The sequence below is a fragment of the Chiloscyllium plagiosum genome, unplaced genomic scaffold (genome assembly GCF_037043375.1).
Source record: "Chiloscyllium plagiosum isolate Xiang-an unplaced genomic scaffold, Cpla_swu_hap1 HiC_scaffold_7, whole genome shotgun sequence".
NCBI lineage: Eukaryota > Metazoa > Chordata > Chondrichthyes > Orectolobiformes > Hemiscylliidae > Chiloscyllium > Chiloscyllium plagiosum.
Window position 1 is genome coordinate 38,834,494 of NW_028270145.1, and position 20,681 is coordinate 38,855,174.

The window sequence follows — 20,681 nt, forward strand, 5'->3', positions numbered from 1 at the left end:
TCTGCAGTTCTGTGGGTTATTTTTGGTATTGTATTTTTGCATGTTGTAAAGTCAGTTATGTAGAATGTGCTTGAGTCTGTAGCATAGGTTCTGCTATCAAAAGTCTGACTTGGACTACTGTCAATTTGAACATGGCTGCCATAATAAGATTTGAACACTTGAGCACTGATTTCCTCCTTAGAATCATAGAACCCTATAGTGTGGGAGCAGACCATTTGGCCCATTGAGTCTGCACCGATCCTTTAAAGAGCATCTCACCCAATACAGTTACAACACTAGCATTGATCTGAAAATTGCCCTCATATGTCCTGAACATAAAAAGCAGGACAAATCCAACCTTGCCAATTACTACCCCATCAGCCTCCTCTCGATCATCAGTAAAGTGATGGACGATGTCACCAATTAAGCTATCAAGCAGCACCTGTTCAGTGACACCCAGTTTGAATTCTGTCAGGGCCAGTCAGCTCCGGACCTCATTCCAGCCTTGGTCTAAACATGGACTTAAAGAGTTGAATTACACAGCTGAGGTGAGAGTGACAGTCCTTGACACCATGGCTGCATTTGACAGAGTATGTCATCAAGGAGCCTTAGCAAAACTGGAATCAATGGATATCAGTGGGTAAACCCTCCGGTGGTTGGAGCTGTACCTGACACATCGGAAGATGGTTGTGGATGTTGGAGGTCAATCATCTCTGCTGCAGGACAGCTCTGCAGCAGTTCCTCAGAGTAGTGTCCTCCGCCCAAATGTCTTCAGTTGCTTCATCAGTAACCTTCCCTCCATAAGGTCAGAAGTGGAGATGTTCGCTGATGATTGCACAACGCTCAGCACCATTTGCGACGACTCAGATACTGAAGCAGTCCATGTTCAAATGGAACAAGTATGGCCAATATCCAGGGTTGAGCCGACAATTGGCAAGTAACATTCGCACCAAACAAATGCCAGTTTCTGGCTACCAAAATAAGAGGCAATCTAATCACTGCCTGCTGGCATTCAATGGTGTTACTATCACTGAATCCTCCACTGTCACATCCTGGGGGGTAATCATTGACCCGAAACTCAACTGGGCTCATCACATAAACGCAGTGGCTGCAAGAGCAGGTTACAAGCTGGGAATATTGTGGCGAATAAGTCTCCTCCTGACTCCTCAAAGCCTGTCCACTGTCTGCAAGGCACAAATCAAGGGTGTGATGGAATATATTCCCCCTTGCCTGGATGAGTACAACTCCAGCAGCACCCAAGAAGATTGACAGGATTGGTACCACTTGATTGGTAGCACATCCGCAAACATTTGTCCCTCCACCACTGACACTCAATGGCAGCAGTACATACTATCTGCAAGATGCACTGCAGAAATTCACCAAGGATCCTCAGATAGCACCTTCCGAACCCAATTCCATCTAGAAGGACAAGGGCAACAGATATATGGGAGCATCACTACCTTCAAGTTCCCATCCAAGTCGCTCACCATCCTGACTTGGAAATATATTGCCATTCCTTCACTGTCACTGGGTCAAAATCCTGGGATTCCCTGCCTAAAGGCATTGTGGGTCAGCCAAGAAGTTCACGAAGGCAGCTCATCACCACCTTCTGAAGGGCAACTCGGTGCCAGCAATAAATGCTGGCCAGCCAGCGATGCCCACATTCCACAAAATGAATAATGTTTTTAAAACCTGCAATTTCCATGGCTAATGCACCTCACCTAGACATTTCTGGATGCTATGGACAACCTAGCATGGCAAATCTGTCTAACCTGCACATCTTTGCACTCTGGGAGGAGATGCAAACTCCACAGACAACCACCTGAGGCTGGAATTGAACGTGGGTCCCTGACACTGTAAGGCAACAGTGCTAACCAGTGTGCCACTGCTCCTTGGGGGCTAGAATTATGGCACTTAATTCCCTGCTGTTAGTATCCTATTGACTGTCTTCTATCTTCATTTGTTTAGTTTGATCTTTCTCTCTCCTAATTGCTTCTGTCACAAAATAGGGACTTTGAACTTTTTTTTTAGATTAGATTACTTACAGTGTGGAAACAGGCCCTTCGGCCCAACAAGTCCACACCGCCCCGCCGAAGCGCAACCCACCCATACCCCTGCCTTTACCCCTTACCTAACACTACGGGCAATTTAGCATGGCCATTTTACCTGACCTGCACATCTTTGGACTGTGGGAGGAAACCGGAGCACCCGGAGGAAACCCACGCAGACACGGGGAGAACGTGCAAACTCCACACAGTCAGTCGCCTGAGGCGGGAATTGAACCCGGGTCTCTGGCGCTGTGAGGCAGCAGTGCTAACCACTGCCACCGTGCCACTTGTTTGTACCCTTTTGCTTTCAACTTCATTTTAATCTGCCAAACTGAGGATTATTGCTTTTTACACTGCTACCCGTCAGGATTCATCTTCAAGCAGCATTAATGTTCACAATCTCACTTGGAAGTTTAGTTGCACCTGCTACAAGTACTTAGACCTCCTTTCGATGGAGAGTATTTTCATTGGTTGTGCATATAGGTCTTGTACAGTGGATTTTTAAAACCTGCATGTTTGTCATTGCTACTACAAAGGAGTTGAAAATGTATTAGTCACAAAATTTGCAATTATGTGCCTATTGATGTCGTCCAATTTCTTGAGGAAGTGCGCAACCCTTTTGTAAGCGAGTCAAATGGAGTGATTATTTGTTCCAATATTTTAAGAGAAAGCAGGAATTATGTTATGTTTCTTTCTCTTCAGGAGCAACTATTTAAATGCATGTAATTTATTTTGTAGAGATTACTAAGTTACGACTCCAGTGTGCACAACAGACTGCCCAGGAGGTAGAAATGGAAGTGAAAGAGTATGTCCGAAAGTTGGAGGAAATGGAGATGGACAAATTAGCTGCAGTGGGCTTTGAAAGAGAGAAAGTTGTTTGTCTGCAGGAAGAGATTGAACATCTGAAGAGAGATCATGCTATTGTAACAACGGAGCTTACCGAACAGATCAAGCAAATTGACCAGGTCAGTTTTGGTTTCTATTCTTTGTTTTTTTCTGTTTATTTTACGTATAGCTGTAATTTCTTAGCCGAAATCATCTTCCTGAAGTTGAAATTACACATACATTTGTTATGCAGACATTTGTTATGCATCAAGGAAAATAACCTTGAAAACGTTTGCATCTTATCCTTCCATCTCTGAGATCTGAGTTCAAATAAAACATCTCCGAATTTGGTCAGCTTGAATCACATCACCCCAGAATTTTTTTTTTGTCTCAGAAGACAGCAGTGAAATCCAACCAACACACTTGAAACATAAATGTAATTTATTAAGTGTAAGTGAAAGTATGAAATCCATTTGAGAAATTGTTGGGATTGATCTGAAATTTGCTTGTGAAGAGTTAGCTTATTTCTAGGATTGATAAGACCACTATATAAAAAGTAATTTCTGCATTGCTGTGAAAATAGTGAAGAAGAAGCAAGAGAACTAAAGGGTACAATTTGAAAGAGGGTACGTGAGGATTTTAATAGGTGAATTATTGAGCGTTCTCGGATAGCAAAGGAATCTTGAGAAATAAAAGTAGAAAATACTGAGCAGATCTCGCAGCAAAGAAGGAAAGACAGAGTTAACTTTTCAAATTATGTTCTTTCATCAGAATTGAGAAATCTAATAGCTGGGTGAAACAAAGGAAGGGGAAGTTTAAAAACCCCAAAAAGATAATCTGTGTGAGGGCATGAGCAGAAGACATTTAAATGATTTGATAGACTTGCCAAAGAGCTTGCCAGTGGAATAATCAGCATTCAAAGCAAAAATGAGAGAGCCACATGAGATTAAAACAAGAATCTACAAATAAAAAGAGGGAGAATTAGGGGGAACACAGATATTTTGGTCTGAAATTGTTGAATTCATCATTGAGCTCAGAACACTGTGAAGTTCTTTATCAAATGATATGGGGCTCTTTCTTGAGCTAGCATTGAACTTCACAGGAGTACACTAAGAATAGAGATGTCAGCGTGAGAGCAACCACTTGAGACTTGGAGTCACATTTGCAGACAATCTGAGGTGTTCTGTAGAGTTGTCAAACTATTTTTGGTCTCCCAATGTAAAGGAAATCATATTGTGAGCATTGATCATTGTTATGATCAAGGCTGGTGGAGTGTGCTGTCACACTCGTCCCGCTACTTCACAGGTCATAACGTAAAAGAAAATACTATTCCCATTTTCCGAGGTGGCCAATTTAAATACCGTATCAGTATTTTAAAGAACAAAATCAATGAACCAATTTATTAATGAAAGCACGATTATTCATTTTCTATTAAATCAGTACTTATTCAATGAAGATACAATGATTGGTTAACATTCACAGTCAGTAATATATAATTATTATGGGTTCTTCTTGAAGGCAAAAATATTAAGTGTAAGAGGTCCCCGAGTCTGACATTCGGGCATGGGTGTTTAAGTGATAGAGATTCCTCAGGATATAGAATCTTGAGATGTTTCTTTAAATGTTATTTTAAAAGGACAAAAAGAGGTTCATCATGAACTCACCAAGATGGCTTTCTTTTTGGAAGTATCAGTTGGGTAGAGTAGTCTGAGTAAACTTTCCTTGAACTCAACTTGTTCTGAGCACATGTCCATTTTTTAAAAAGATTCTCCCAAGTTAGAGTTGGAAACATTCTCAGTAGTTATCCCCAGCTAAGCCAGCTATTATTACTAATCATGCAAATACCAGGAGGCCTTGTTTGAAGAATAAACTCCCATGTCTACCGTGAATTTCTAATGACCTCTTTTAAAGAAATTACTCCAGGTAATTCCACCACACTTGAAATAAATCCATATTTCTCTGTCCTCAAAAACCCAAGTGCTCCAAGCAATGTTAAATATCAAGTGTCTTTGTAATAGTGTGCTAAAATGGAAGTACATTTAAATTGCTGCTTCACTCATAAGGGGTATTTGGTCTCTTGGATAGATGTTACATCATCTTGGCTTGCATAGAAAGGTACTATGAAGTGGCATCAGGATATTCGGTGTATTAGAGGAGTGGACCAGGGTGTTACAGAGGGAATGATGGTGGGTGGTATAGGTGTGGTTAGGGAGAGATATGTTTGGTGACGGCATTGCAATGGATGTAGTGGAAGTGGCAAAGGATTCTATGCTGCATGCAGATGCTGGTTGATGATAGGTGAGAGTACTGGGAGCTCTATTGTAGCCTTGGTGGCTGTGAATGTATGAAAGCAGTAGTGTGGGAAATATGTTGCATTTAACTAAGGAAAAAGGAGGGTGAGAGGTGCTAATTTGGAAGATTCAATTGTCATCCGAGCAAACGTGGCCATGAAACTGGGAGAATTGAATTGAATCTTTAGTCAGTACAAGGTATGACACAGTTCAGCTGAGGTAGCTATTGTAATCACAACTTCTGATGAATATTTTTGACAGCTTATCCCAAATGAAAGCACTGAAGAAAATGTCTGCAAGGATTGTTTGGGAACAGGATATTTCAATTAAGTACGTTGATTGAAGAAGTTTGGATTGTTGTCTTCAGAAGGTTGAGGGGGGATTTGATAGGGAGGCTGTGTGTGGTAGAAGGAGAGAAACTGTGCTCATTGGTGCAAGGGGCCTAAAGACTGCAAGTAGCTGAAACCCTAATGTGCTGCCTGAGAGTTTCAAGGAGGTGAATTTAATAGTGACTTTCAAAAGGAACTTGGATAAGCATCTGAAGAGAGAATTTTCAAGGCAACTGAGAGCAGGTAATAAGAATGGCTGAATTTCTGTTTTAGAGTCCCTGCATGGACATGATGAGCTGAATCTCCTGTGTAATGCCTACTTTCTAGTTCACCTTAATGGTTTTACAGCTGTTTGTCAAGGCTGTGTATATTTGTTTCAATGACCAACCTCGCAAATAGAGAATTAATTTGGTATTTTCCTGTTGTGATTATTTGCAGGACAAAGCCCAGTTGCTGGAAGAAGCTAACCATAAACTTGAGGCCAGTAGGGAAGAATTTGAGGCTAAAATGCAGGAATGTGCAAAGGAGAAAGAACATGCATTGAAAATTTTAAGAGAAGAGCTACAAGCCAACACCGAACAGAACGTGTCAGCTTTACGCAAAGAGCTCCTCAATGAATTTGAAGAGGAAAAGCGAGCAATGGAACAGGGATTTAACCAGAGAAATGTAGAAATGAATCAGATTCAAGAAGAACAGTGCACCACAATTTCTAAACTTGAGATGCAACTAAAGAAAGAGAGAAAACATTTGCAGCAGCTTCAGGATAGTCTTACAAATGAACAGTTACCAGAAATTGTAGCAATACGCCAGAAAATCCAAGCACAGTTTGACGCTGAGCTTGCCACGACCAAGTCTCTGATGGCAGAGCAGTTTGAGAAATTCCAAGTCAATGTGCAGGCACAATCAACTATGAAACACCTAGAAGTACAGAACAGGTGAGTAACACATAGACATGGTTTGGGAATGAAATAGTAGCATGTATTGGAACAATCTTCTGGGATCCGGTACAAGTAATGCAAGCAGAAGAATTGCTGTCTATACAGGAGCGAGAAAGAGCTTTTGTTTTTACGGATACTTTAATCCAATTCTTTGTGAACTCAAGATTCCTTACTGTCAGAGAAACTACCCAATTGAACAGAGAACACACAAGTGCAGATCGGGTGAAATTGACCAGCTGTTTATTACAAGCAATATCACTAGAAGAGAACTTGACTTGGCTGACACAGAACTGACATTCTGTACAGGTAGATGAAGGGTTCTCTTCCTTGAGCAGTTTTATGGGAGTACAGGAATGTGGTGTGAATTACAGTACAATCAAGAGTAAAACATAATCAATGGGAGGCCAATCAGCCATCCGCTTGCAGCAATTAGTCTATGATTGAGTTAGGAGATTCTGATCCTCTGTGAGAGTAGGTGCTAATGTTTCTCATCCTGGGTTTCCATTGTGGTTAGTCTGCAAGCAAGGTACCTTTTGGTGCCTTTCAGTCTGAGCATCCTTTGTAGAGTTCCAGTATGTGTGAGGAATGAGGCTGCCTTTATGGTTTGGGAGCAATAGTGCTTACTGAGTGCTTGGAAGTCTTCGTCAGGCTGTCTCGGGAAGTGTATTCCTCAGTCATCTCCTGTTTGCTGCATTGTGTCCTGGTTAGCCTGTTTGGACAAGGCTGAAACACTCTGGGTGGTTTCTATTGTGGCTTCGGCCGTCACGGTTCCTTATGTTCTTTGCAGCCATGCTGTGGGTGGACAGGGAAGTGGATTTTCTCCCACACTTATGTTTTGCTGCACTATTCCTAATTTACCTTTGGTCATCTGAGAAAATAACATGAATATATCAAATGATCCACAACAAATTGTACAGAATACTTATCTGAGTTGGATTCAGGATGCAGAGTCAGTTTAGTGAATAATGTGAATCATGAAATATGCAACAAAAACAAATCATATGTTTCCTCAAACCACCTGTTGAGGATACCATGTAAACATTGGTGCTGTCTCCATCCTAACCAATTTCTTCCTCTTATATGTAAATAAGGGTAGAAGACATTTATACTAGAGAACTGAAGTGTCTCCATGGCTTCTCTGATAATTAAGAGCATTGTTAAAATTTCGAAACATTATTCTGTTAGTTGTTCTTGAGACATTATGGAATTTCTTTTCATTGTGCACAGATCTTCTCTTCCTTTGCCTGATTCGCTTTTCCACAATTGGCAGCTTTTCCATATTTGTCCACCCTATCTAACCCTCTGATTATCTGATATGTCTCAATTAAGTCACCTCTCAACCTTCTTCTCGCTAACGAAAACAGCCTCAAGTCCCTCCACCTTTCCTCATAAAACCTCCCCTCCATAGGAGGCAACATCCTAGTAAATCTCCTTTGAACCCTCTCCAAAGCTCCCACATCCTTCCTATAATGCGGTGACCAGAACTGTACGCAATACTCCAAGCATGGCCGCACCAGAGTTTCGTACAGCTGTAGCATGACCTTGTGGCTCCGAAACTCATTCCCTCTACCGATAAAAACTAACGCACCGTATGCCTTCTTAACAACCCTGTCGACCTGGGTGGCAACTTTCAGGGATCTATGTACATGGACACCGAGATCTCTCTTCATCTACACTGCCAAGAATCTAACTATTAGCCCAGTACTCTCTATTTGCTCCTTCCAAAATGAATCACTTTTTCCACATGCAAGTCCATTAGCCACCTCTCAGCCCAGCCCTGCAGCTTATCTATGTCCCTCTGTAATTACAACATCCACAACTATCCACAACTCCACTGACCTTAGTGTCATCTCCAAATTTACTAACCCATCCTTCTATGCCCTTATCTAGGTCATTTATAAAATGTCACAAGCAGCAGCTCCAAAACTATTCTATGCTTTAATTTTTTTTTCTATTTCCAAATGAACGTTTTAGGTTCATGGAGGATCACAAACAGATGATGGACAATTTTATGTCTGAACAGGAGACCCTTCTCCAGGAGCTGAAGAGAAGGCATGTGGAGGAGCTGGAAAGCCAAAGCAAACATCTGATGGAACACCATCAGAGTCAAGTAGCGGATTTAAAAATGGAATTGCACACCAAACATCAAGCTGAAATAGAGACTCTGGAGAAAGAAAAGTTAGCTGCTTTGAATGCCTTAAAATTGAAGCACTCAGCAGATCTGGAAGATGCAACATGTAAATACCGGGCAGAGATTCACAGATTGCAGGAGGCACTGAAAAACTCGGAGGAGAATTTAGAGACAACGAAGAGAGAGATTGCAGAGAAACTAGCTGGGGAAGTAAATCAGCTTAAGATTGAACATGAGGCTGAACTGAGTGATGTGCAGGAGACAATCCGAAAGGAGCTAGCTACTGTTCATTTGGAAAAAATTAAAGACATGGCAACAGAGCTTGAGGAGATCCACAAGGTAGTCAAATTTAGTTGTAGTTGTGTTATGTTCGTTCTAGACAAGACAGAAAGGCATGTTACTCAATTGTTCTGTATCCCAGTTGTTAACTTGTAATAAATATTCACTGAGAATGGAGAAAATTTTAACTTGGTAAGCAATGCATAATTTTCCTCTGTTGAATGTATTCCTAGAAATAATGGATAAGGGAGCATGTTAAAAAATGCCAGATGTGTGGAGGCCTACGTTATTTCAGTTTGATCCCATTTTTCTTTGAAAGCAGACACTAAATCTGCATTTCTATCTCAAATTTTCCAATTAGAAATTTTTGTCCCCAGTTGTCATGAACTCCTGGAAATCTATAATGCTAAAGGAAACTATTCAGCCTGGCACGCCTGTGCTGGTTTTCATTCAAACATAGCCCTATATCCTGATAACAACTTACATTTGTTTAAAAGCAGAACATTTGGCAGTTCTGCCAGCATCTTGTACTGTTTTGTATCATGGTCTATCCAAGTTGGAGCAAGTTGCTCAAGAGGACTGATGTAGGTCAGCCTGTACCTGATTGATGTGAGACCGGGGAGATTTAGAGAGCTGAGAAAACATCTTGTTTTTAAAATTAGTTTTTTTGTCCATAGCTCCACATAGCCTTCATGCTCTGTTCCTGCCCACTTCTTTTGGAGTTACGTGCAATCAACTTTTACTGGCAGCACTCCAGATCCTGACAAATGAGCAATTATTTTTTTCACAATTTTAAGTTGAAACTGCTCATATAATTCTGTACTGCAACTTTTACTATTTTTCTTTCCTAAGCTCTCAAAATCTGTAAATTTAAGAAATAAGATGGAAGGGATTTTTCTTTTATAAAGAAGAAACTGAATCAACTTTTGACTTTTGCCTACTTGTTGGTGTTATTTGCAGGAAGATTTGGAGGCAGCTCTAAACAACCAGAAGGCTTTACTGGAACAGGAACATCAGAGGCGCCTTGATGTGATTCGAGATGAGGTGCTTCGCCTTGAAGATCAGCATCAGCAGGCGCTCAAGGAACTTCAAATGCTGCAGTCAACAGAGGCTGAAAGACAGAAAAAGGAGTATGCGCAAGAGCTTAGTGAAGAGCTGGCAAAGATTCAGATGCAAAATCAAAAAGAACAGGTTTGTGCTGTTTCAGGTTCTACAGGAACTGAACTTCTAACCACTGTTTCTGATCAAAGGATCCATCAGTGTGAAAAGGGCAATATAATTCTTGATATTCCTGCTTCAGCAATATAGTGTGACTGGGAAAAAAATTAAATCAGCTATTTGTAACTGAAGAATACCTGTTAGTTGATGATGGTTAGAACTGGATACAATTTGAGGCACTTTATTTAGCTACAAAATAGCACATTTTAAGAGTATGCAGCAACCACCATTTTAGCCCGTACCTATTTTCACATGAACTGTAGTGATTCCCCAGTTAATGCACAATATCTGCATACAATTAAATTGTATGCTAGCAACATTCATTGTCAGCAGTGGTCTCTTTACCACCAGGAGTTTTCCACTACCTACTTTGGTAATACTATAAATGTAGCCTATAATGTAAAACCACAAGTATTTCCTGAAAGTTATGCTTTTATTTGCACCATTTGAAGCTTTTTGAGTGCATACTGGTGCTGATGGAAATCCTTTTGTACAGGAACTGGATACTGCCCTCACGCTGGAGTCCTTGTGTCCATATACCATAGTTACTATCTGGCAAACTCAAATGAGAGCCAATTATAAATGATGGTATTGTTAAAATACAGTAAATGGCAAGCAGTTCTGTTTATCTTAGTTTGTTGAGGAGAAGTGCATTTAAAATTGGTTTTATTGGAAACAAACAAAATGGCTTAATTTTGTGAACATTGAAAGGTCCAACACAACACTGAGTGGGTGATGGATATTTTTGAATTCAGGTAGGCAGTCTTAGATAGGCTGCGGAAATGTTTGCTAAATCGGAGAGATTATAAAATAAACTGGACAAATTTGATTTATTTAATGAACTGACTGTTCAAATGATGATTTATCTCAAGCCTAGAATCAAATTTTGAAGTAACTTTTCTTTACAACCAGTAAGATTTAGAAGAAATAAATTTAAAGTAGTACAGAAGTGAAAGGGAGAAAAAGTACGAAGGGAATGTTACACCCCTAGCCAGTACCATTACAGTGCTGACATTCAAATGGCATCAGCATACTCATCTACAAATTGATGGAAGGCATTGTTGACATTGGTATTAGGTGTTACCTAATCTAATATTAACCTGATCAGTTTCTATTCTGCTAGGAATTATTCCCCTGAATGAAAGAGCTGAGCTGGAAAGAAGAGAGAGTGGCTGCCTTGACATTAAAGTGTTTGAATAACTGCAGCAAGCAGGAGCCCTAATCAAATGTAGACAGTGAGGATCTAATGGAAAGGTCTCCATTGGTACAAGTCACACTTTGTACAAAGGAAGATTGTTGTATTTGTTGGAAACCAATTTTCTCAGCCCAGGGCACTGTTATCGGAATGCCTTGAGAAAGTGCTTGAGGTACAAACAGCTTAAGTTGATTAATCAATGACCTTTCCTCCATGAAGTTAGAAATGAGAATCTCCAACAATAGTTACATAATTTGCAATTTTTCAAATAATGAAGGGTCTGCTTGCAGAAAGATCTGGAAAATATTCAGGCTCAGACTGAGCCCAGGTATTCTGCAGCAAACAAATCTATAAACCTTCCCAGCATTTGCATAGCACAGTCAGATGAACAATGCCAAAAATAATCAAGAAGCTTCCCACCATACTGGACAAAGTAGTCTCACTTCATAGGTAGTTATCCCCGACCTTCATCACTTGTTTCCTCCACTGTACAGTTTGGTTTCACCATGTACCATTTCTACAATGTACTGTACCCATTTCCTAGCACTTCCCAATCTACCACTTTAGCTACCTAGAAGGAAAAGGGCAGCAGTTGCATAGGGTCACCTCCACCTCCGACTGACACAATATCTTAACTTGAAAGTATATCATCATTCCTCCATTGTAAGGTCAAAAGTCTAGAACTCCATATCTAAAAGTACTGTTGAGAGAATTTTCACCACAAGAATTGTAGTGCTTGGGAAGACAGGTTATTATCATCATCTTGGGAACTTTGAGGTTGAGTAATAAATGCTGGGTCTGGGTGCTGGTGCTCGCATCCTGTTAATTATCTTTTGAACAAATTATGCTGATTTTCCCTCAAATGTTATCAAATGCCATTTGTCTCAAACTGGTTTGCATGAAAAATACTATCTTGAATAGATGTTTTGACAGGCTGTAATGCCTTACTTCTGAATTTAATGTCATATGGCCAAACACAAGTGCAATTCAACTCAATGATAATATCTTCAAATAAGTAACCTCAAATTTATCCATTATTTAAAACCAAAGATATTTATTTCAAAATGTCTTATCCATGAGATATTTGAACGAACTTAAATACTTGTCTCTGTAATTCTGAGATTTAATTTTACTACCTGTTAAGTTCAGCGACCTACTGTACTCATTGCTCATAATTTTGACTGCTAGGTTGATACGGCTAAGTCAGAAGTAGAAAAGATGCGACGGACACTGCAGTCCAACTTTGAAGTTGAGAAATCACAACAACTGCAGCAGTTCCAGGAGGAGTTTGAGCTTCTCAAGAACCAGTCTGAGCTCTTACTTACTCAAGAAATTAAGCAGCTCAAGGTAATATTCACAGGAAATTGCAGGGTATTTGACAAAGGAAGAAAGTAAGGGGATGGGTGCAAGTAAACTTTTTTTTTGTAATGCACAGAAAGTGTGTTAATTTTTGCTTGTATATATCCAAATATGTTTGATAAAAGGATAGGTAAATATTAAGCGAATGTTGAAGCAGCTGCTACACATGTATAGAGAGACAAAGGAGTAGTGCTAAAAGACGGTTTAATCATAGAAACCCTACAGTGTGGAAACAGGCCATTTTGCCCAACAAGTCCAAAGGATAACCAATCCAGATCCATTCCCCTACCCTATTACTCAACATTTCCCCTGACTAATGCATCTAACCTACACATCCTTAAACATTATGGGCAATTTAGCATGGCCAGTTCACCTAACCTGCACATCTTTGGACTGTGGGAGGAAGCTCGAGCACCCAGAGGAAACTCACGCAGATGCAGGGAGAATGTGCAGACTTCACACAGGCAGTCACATGAGGCTGAAATCGAACCCGGGTCCCTGGCGCTGTGAGGCAGCAGTGCTCACCTCTGAGCTTCCGTGCTGCCCTTTGGATAGAAACAATAAAGCTTTTGAACAGGCCAGGTTGTGTTCTTTCAGCCCAGAATTCACAGAAATGCATTGTGTCACATCCTCTGGGGAATATTCCTGAATCTAAATGGAGTTAGATAAGACAAGCCCTCGTTACAGAACTAGCTGCGTACGATAAGTTTAAACATCCAGTTTGAATGGATGAATCTTTAAGTCAGTTTAGGTTTGGTGAATGATGTGATTAGATGGCTCTTTGGATAGTTGGTGAGATGAGTATCTGGGTAGAAGTTACGATTGTTAAAGGTTGGCAGCGGTAGTGGTGGTCCAGTCAAGTTTAATCAGAGTACTTGGTCAGGCAAGTATGGCAGTCAGAAGGCATAGTCAGGTAGGGTGGTCAGCAGTAGACAGGGAGTGAGCGGTGGTCAGTTTTGAAGTTAAACAGATGTTGAACTGAGTTTAAGTTCATCTAATGTTTCCTGGGTAACTATCCAGGTAATATTGTGGAATGTCTAAACTTTTCAACTTGGAAAATTGTCATGAAGCGTCCTGGGGACTAGAGGAAGTGCTTATCAGAAGTTGGAACTTCTTAGGCAATTCCCATGTGTTCAGCATATCAGGAATTCCAGAGGATTGCACTGTTTATCTTCTATTGTACTTCGAGTCTCAAATAATCTGGAGTCTGAAAGATTTGATTTGATTTATTGTAGTCATGTACCTAAGTACAGTGAAAAGCTTTGTTTTCTGAGTAGTACAGATAGAATATTGCAAACAAGGACATACAGATCATAGGGTGCTTAGCCAGTGTGAGGCATGCAAGATTATGGCTGAGTTAGTCCTGTGGGTTTTCCAATTTTCTATTGTAGCAATGAAGTAAAACCAATATTAACTAAACATTATATAGTGGGCAACTAAGCAATAAACTAAAGAAATTGGGTATTCCCAATTAACTACTTGACATAACTGAAAATCCATGCTGTGATTATAAATTGGGCCATATTCTCTGCAATATTGTAGTCCTGTGATTAAAGTGCAACATTAACAATATCTCATCTTGCTGCTTCCCCAAGGTGGATATTCTCAGGACTTTTAAACAAAGTCTGCTTCACTCAGCCCTTTGAATGAAATCAAGTGGATTTTCATTTGCAAGATACCTTTCTGGTCTTTAGGTATTCACAATCCTTGTTTCCTCAAACAGAGGATCAGACTTCACCATCCTCTGTCTTAGGGTTAACTACAAAACAATCTATTTCTTCTACCTGCATGGCATCACCTATATTGTATTGTCTTAGAGTCATAGATGTAAGGGACGGAAAGAGACCCTTCGGTCCAGCTCGTCCATGCCGACCAGATACCTTAACCTAATTTTCAGGATTAGATTAGATTACATTACAGTGTGGAAACAGGCCCTTCGGCCTACACGACCCGCCGAAGCGCAACCCACCCATACCCCTACATTTACCCCTTACCTAACACTACGGGCAATTTAGCATGGCCAATTCACCTGACCTGCACATCTTTGGACTGTGGGAGGAAACCGGAGCACCCGGAGGAAACCCACGCAGACTCGGTGAGAATGTGCAAACTCCACACAGTCACCGGAGGCGGGAAGTGAACCCGGGTCTCTGGCGCTGTGAGGTAGCAGTGCTAACCACTGTGCCACCATGCCGCCCAATCTAGTCCCATTTGCCAGTACTTGGCCCATAACCCTCTAAACCTGTCCTATTTATATACCCATCCAGATGCCTTTTAAATGTTGCAATTGTACCAGCCTCCATCACTTCCTCTGGCAGCTCATTCCATATACGCACAACCCTCTGCATGAAAAAGTTGCGCCTTAGGTCCCTTTTATGTCTTTCCCCTCTCACCCTAAACCTATGCCCTCTAGTTCTGGACTCCCCCACCCTGCGAAAAAGACTTTGTCTATTTATCCTATCCATGCCCCTCATGATTTTATAAACCTCGATAAGGTCACCCCTCAGCCTCTGTACTCCATTTTGTTTTAATTTCTTTTTGTTGTGATATTAATCAGTGGACTGAATTTTAACTTTGACTGACTGTTCCTAGTAGAAGACTAGGATGCACACTGGGAATTGAAAAGTTTCTGAAATGTATTTGTCATTGTGTTTTTTTTAAAACAAAGGCATTGCATTTTGCAGCTGGCATCCACATTTTCTGATCAGTTAAGGTGAGTAGGTACGATGACAGCCAGCTGCAATCTTTTTTAATGCCTCTTTAAAGGAAAGTAGCATACTTGTCTTCATTGGTCACTGCATTGAGTATAGGAGTTGGGACATCATGTTGTGGCTGCAAAAGACATTGGTAAGGCCACTTTTAAAATACTGTATTCAATTTTGATCTCCTTGCTATAGGAAACATAGAAGCTTAGAAAATATGTGCAGGAGTAGGACATTCGGTCCTTTTAGAGCGCACTACCATTCAATATGATCATGGCTAATCCTACATTTCCAGTATTCCGTTCCCACTTTCTCTCTATTCCCCTTGATCCCTTTAGCACAACGCAAGGGCCACATCCAGCTCTCTCTTGAATGTATCTAATGAAGTAGCCCCAATAGCTTTCTGTGGTGCATAATTTCACATGTTCACAATTGAGTGAATAAATTCTTCTTCATCTCAGTCCTGAATGGCTTGCCTCTTATTCTTAGACTGTGACCTCTAGTTCTGACTTCCCCAACACTGGGAACATTCTTCCCACATCTAGCCTGTCCAGTCCCATCTGGATTTTTATGCTTCTATGAGATCTCCTCTTCCTTCTCCTTCCACACCCCCACCCCCTCCAATTCTTCTAAATTCCTTTGAATACAAGTCCAGTCAATCCAGTCTGTCTTTATATGTCAGTCCTGCCAATCCCGGAATCAGTCTGGTGTTCCTTCACTGGACTCCCTCAATAGCAAGAATGTCTTTCTCAGACTGGGAGACCAAAATTGCACACAATACTTAAGGTGCAGCCTCACCAAGGCAGCAAAACATCCCTACACCAATACTTAAATCCTATGGCTACGAAGGCCAGAATACCATTAGCTTTTCTCACCGCCTGCTGCACCTGCATGTCAACCTTCAGAGACTGTTACACTCCAGTATCATTGCCCCTCCAAACTGACACCATTCAGATGATAATCTGCTTTCCTGGTTTTGTGACCAAAATGGACAACCTCTTATCTACCAATGTTATATTGCATTTGCCAAGTATTTGCCCACTCAGCCAGCCTGTCCAAGTCACCCTGCAGCCTCTTAGCATCCTCCTCACGGCATAGACTTGTCCATTGTTTCTTGACATTGTTAAACTAGAATACAAGAGGCAGTGAATTAAATCAAGAAGAAGACTCCCTGTTCTAATAAGAATTCCTCAGTGCCTCCCCATCCACCACCTTAAACACCCACTCAATGAATAATGCCATTCAATAACAGCAGATGCATTGCAACCTACTATACTCACCAAGACTCATTGAAAGCACCTTCCAAGTTCATGCAATCAACCACGTAAGGACAAAGGCTGCAGATACATGGGAATATCATACATAGCAAGTACCCCTCCAAGCCATTCACCAACTCAACTTCGTTGTTGATTCACAATTCAGGAGCTCCCTTAACAGATCTATGAGTGTATCATGGATGGTAGTAGTTGAAGAAGGTGGCTTATTGCTATCTTCAGAGCAAATTGGATTGAGTAAAAAAGATCCAGGATGATCCAACAGTGCCCACAGCCCATGAATAAATTTGAAGAATTCCCATATAGAGTGTGCACTGAAAATTCACTGCAACATTAGCAGGAATGATAGATTCTGATGAATATTAAGTTTGATCAATGTTTTTAAATAAACCAAAAACAATGGTGTGGTAGCTAAGAGTTTTGAAAAAGGTGTTGGTAGAGATTTTTCACTGGCTGGCAAATGGATAGAACAAGCATATACTTAGGATTTGGGAAAATTGGGAAGGAAATTGAATCAGATCAGATGATTTCAGTCAAGCTCAATAAGGCATCATACTTAAGTGGAGACCTCCTGTAGTATAAATATTATGAAACTCTGGGTTTACTTCATTATTTTTTGTATCATTGTTGATTGTATCATATTTTCTTCATTTACATCTTTCACTTACCACTAGGATTTACCGAAGTTATCAGGGGGTAAGTTCTAAAAGTGGCACTCTTTGCTGTGATTTGTGTTAACGACTTTATGGTGTGACCCAATCTTCTAAGATTTTAATGTTTGAACATATTGTTCAAGTACTAGAATGGCATCAGTGAATGATCCTGCATCCCTTTGTCAGACTGTTCAGTTCAGAATGAATCCTATGTAGTATGCGAGTAAAGGATCACTAAGATAGGCCACACAACTGATATTGATGTTCATCCAAGTAAACAGAAATATTAAGTCGGATGGAGATGCATGGGGTTTGCTTGATAAGATTCTACAATTCTTTTTGGAAAAGTAAGTTTATTTCAACCGCTTGCAGAAAAGTCTTGTGCAAAGGTGATGCTGATTCTACCAGAATATCAGTCCTGATTCCATGTCCATTTCAACATCCTGTAGGACCTGAGCAATCTTTTTAAATAGTGAAGTGCATATGAGGCTAATGGTCACATTATCTATTGTTTACTTCCGTAGGTAGGAAAAGCCTCAATTTGACCATGAGTACATTTTCTGTTAAATCACAGTGCAGTGCATTGTCTTTGAAGATTTGTGTTGTCTTGGTTATGAAATAACCAGTTTGTTTCCCTGAATAATGTTTCCTGTGTAGGATGAGTTTGAAACTGAGAAGAGCAAGGCACTGCAGGAACTAAGAGATATCTTTACCCAGGAACAAGACAAAACAAAGCAACTGCACAATGAAGAAAAGGAACTGTTGGCTGGAAAGCTTCAGCAACACACAGAGCTAACCAAAAAGGTAAGGCTGTGGAAAATATCTCATGCAAAGTACTTGAACAATAGTTCCTTATTCTACTCAAAAAATCTTGTGAAATATATCTTGGTAATTGCCTTTATACAAATTGCATAAATTAGGATAAAGATAAGTTTATGTAAAAGTAGAAATTACTTCAAATTTGAACTTTTGTAATACCTGAAAGGTACAACAGTTGAATTAACGTTTCAGGTTTATGACCTTTTCACAGAAATGGTGAGATATTGCAGATAGGCAGCTTATGAAAAAAAACTTACACAATGGATTTCAAAACTGCAGGATCTACTAAAGGACTATATCACTTATTAAATTATTTAATGAAGTATATTGTATAGGGAATGGGAAGCCAACTTGTGCACACGCTGCATGCAACAATGAAATAGATAATCTATTTCGAGTCAGTTAAGGGATACCTATTGACCTTTATAACACTCTGGTTTGAATGTAGAACAGTACAGTACAAGAAAAGGCCCTTCAGCCCACAGTGTTGTGCCGAACATTATGCCAAACCAAATTAGTCCCTTCAGCCTGCCCTTGGTCCATATCCCTCCATTTTGTTCATCTTCATGTACTTATCTAAAAGTCCCTTAAACTCTCCTAATCTATCTGCCTTCCCCTGGCAGTGCACTCCAGACTGCTATCACACACTATGTAACAAAAAAAAACTTGCCCCTCACATCTCCTTTGTTTGGTTTGGTCCTCAGTGTTTCATCAAATTCTGTTTAGCATCCTTCAGGAAATATGCAAGGGTTCTTGAGATAGTAGATTTACCAGAATGATTCTAGGGTTGGGCACAGGTTAGATTGGAATATCTGGGTTTGTTCTCCTTGGAGCAAAGGAGATTGATGGGAAATTTGAGATAAACTTATAAAATTATGACCAGGTTAGATTGAGGCAGATTGGGAAACCTATTTCCATTAACTGTTGCTAGTAGGATTAAGGTCATAAATTTAAAGGTTTTGAACAATAGACAAGGGGGAGTTGGCAGGACTTCTTTACCTTGTGGGTGGTAATGATTTGGAACTGTACCAACCAGAGTAATGGAGGCGAAAATATTCAAGGACTTGTAAGGAAATTGGATGGGCACTTAACGGATATAAGCTTGCAGGGCTGAAAGTATATATCGGGGTGTGGATTGATCGAATGGCTCTGATTGGCCGAATAGCTGCCTTGTGCAATATGAATGACTCTTACGATTCTTAGATTAGGAGAATTCACCTTCTCATGAAGATAGTGCTTTGGGATTTTTGTTTAAGATAGATGGGGCAATCATTTAATGTCCCAAATGGAAGGTGGCACTTTTGATCGCCTCTATAAACACACACCACATTCTCAAGTGTGTGGAATAGAACATGAGCCCACAACCTCTTTTGACTCATCGATGAGGTTGTGAAGAAAATAGCAAGTAAGAATAAAGTGTACTGGGATTGAGCACAGGAGTTGATTTAAATTACTCAAATTATAATGGTAAGAAATAATGTAAGAAATTGGAACAGGATTAGATTGTTTCAAACTTGTTATATCATCCAATAAATGGTAACGGAACTTTTACGCTAACTCTACTTTCCAGCTCTATATCTGCGTCCCTAGATTCCTTTACTCTCCAAGAGTCTGTTCATCTCTGATTGAAGTGTATTCAGGTTGTCGCAGATTCCGGGATTTAGATGTTTCACTAAGAACAGAAAAAAAAAGGGGTTGGGTGTGGCATTGTTAATCAAGGGTAGTATTACAGCAGCTGAGATAAAGACTCATCCACTGAGGTAGTTTGGGCTGAGATTAGAAACAGGAAAGGAGAGGTTACCCTGTTGGGAGTTTTCTATAGGCCTCCGAATTTTTCCAGGGATGTAGAGAAAAGAATAGCAAAGATGATTCTCAATAGGAGTGAGAGTAACCGGGTAGTTGTTATGGGGGCTTTAACTTTCCCAATATTGACTGGGAATTCTTTAGTTCAACTAGTTTAGATGGGTCAGTTTTTGTTCAATGTGTGCAGGAGGGTTTTCTAACACAGTATGTAGACAGGCCAACAAGGGGAAAATGCCATATTAGATTTGGTACTGGAAATGAACCCGACCAGGTGCTAGATTTGGAGGTAGATGAGCACTTTGGCAATAATGACCACAATTCGGCTATGTTTACAATCGCAATGGGAAGGGATAGGTATATACCGCAAATGGAGTTTAATGTAGAAAAGTGTGAGGTAGTTCACTTTGGAAGAAGTAACAGGAATACAGAGTACTGGGCTAATAGTAAAATTCTTGGCAGTGTCAGATGAACAGAGAGATCTTGGTGTCCAGGTGCATAAATCCTTGAAAGTTGTCACCCAGGTTGATAGGGTTGTTGAAAAGGCATTTGGTGTGTTGGCGTTTATTGGTAGGAGGTTTGGGTTTCCTAGCCACGTGGTCATGCCTCACCTGTACAGGACACCAGTAAGGGTGCCCTGGAGTATTGCATACAGTTCTGGTCACCGCATTATAGGAAGGATGCAGAATCTTTGGAAAGGGTTCAGAGGAGATTTACTAGGATGTTGCCTGGTGTGGAAGGAAGGTCTTATGAGGAAAGGCTGAGGGAACTGAGGCTGTTTTCATTGGAGAGAAGAAGGTTGAGAAGTGACTTAATCAAGATGTATAGGATATCAGAAGGT

At 40.4% G+C, this 20,681-nt stretch overlaps 1 protein-coding gene across 6 annotated transcripts in view; it reads left to right on the forward strand.

The window, feature by feature from the left end:
• The window catches only part of pcnt (pericentrin), a 310,179-nt gene that overhangs the window by 123,313 nt on the left and 166,185 nt on the right, over positions 1–20,681 (forward strand). For 5 of the 6 annotated variants that reach the window (XM_043693410.2, XM_043693412.2, XM_043693413.2 and 2 more), the window contains 6 exons: positions 2,766–2,992; positions 5,911–6,407; positions 8,385–8,880; positions 9,781–10,011; positions 12,422–12,580; positions 17,879–18,025. In XM_043693410.2, coding sequence (XP_043549345.2) covers positions 2,766–2,992; positions 5,911–6,407; positions 8,385–8,880; positions 9,781–10,011; positions 12,422–12,580; positions 17,879–18,025 — 1,757 coding nt within the window. The remainder of the gene's footprint in view (positions 1–2,765; positions 2,993–5,910; positions 6,408–8,384; positions 8,881–9,780; positions 10,012–12,421; positions 12,581–17,878; positions 18,026–20,681) is intronic. The other variant, XM_043693416.2, reaches the window with a different exon arrangement.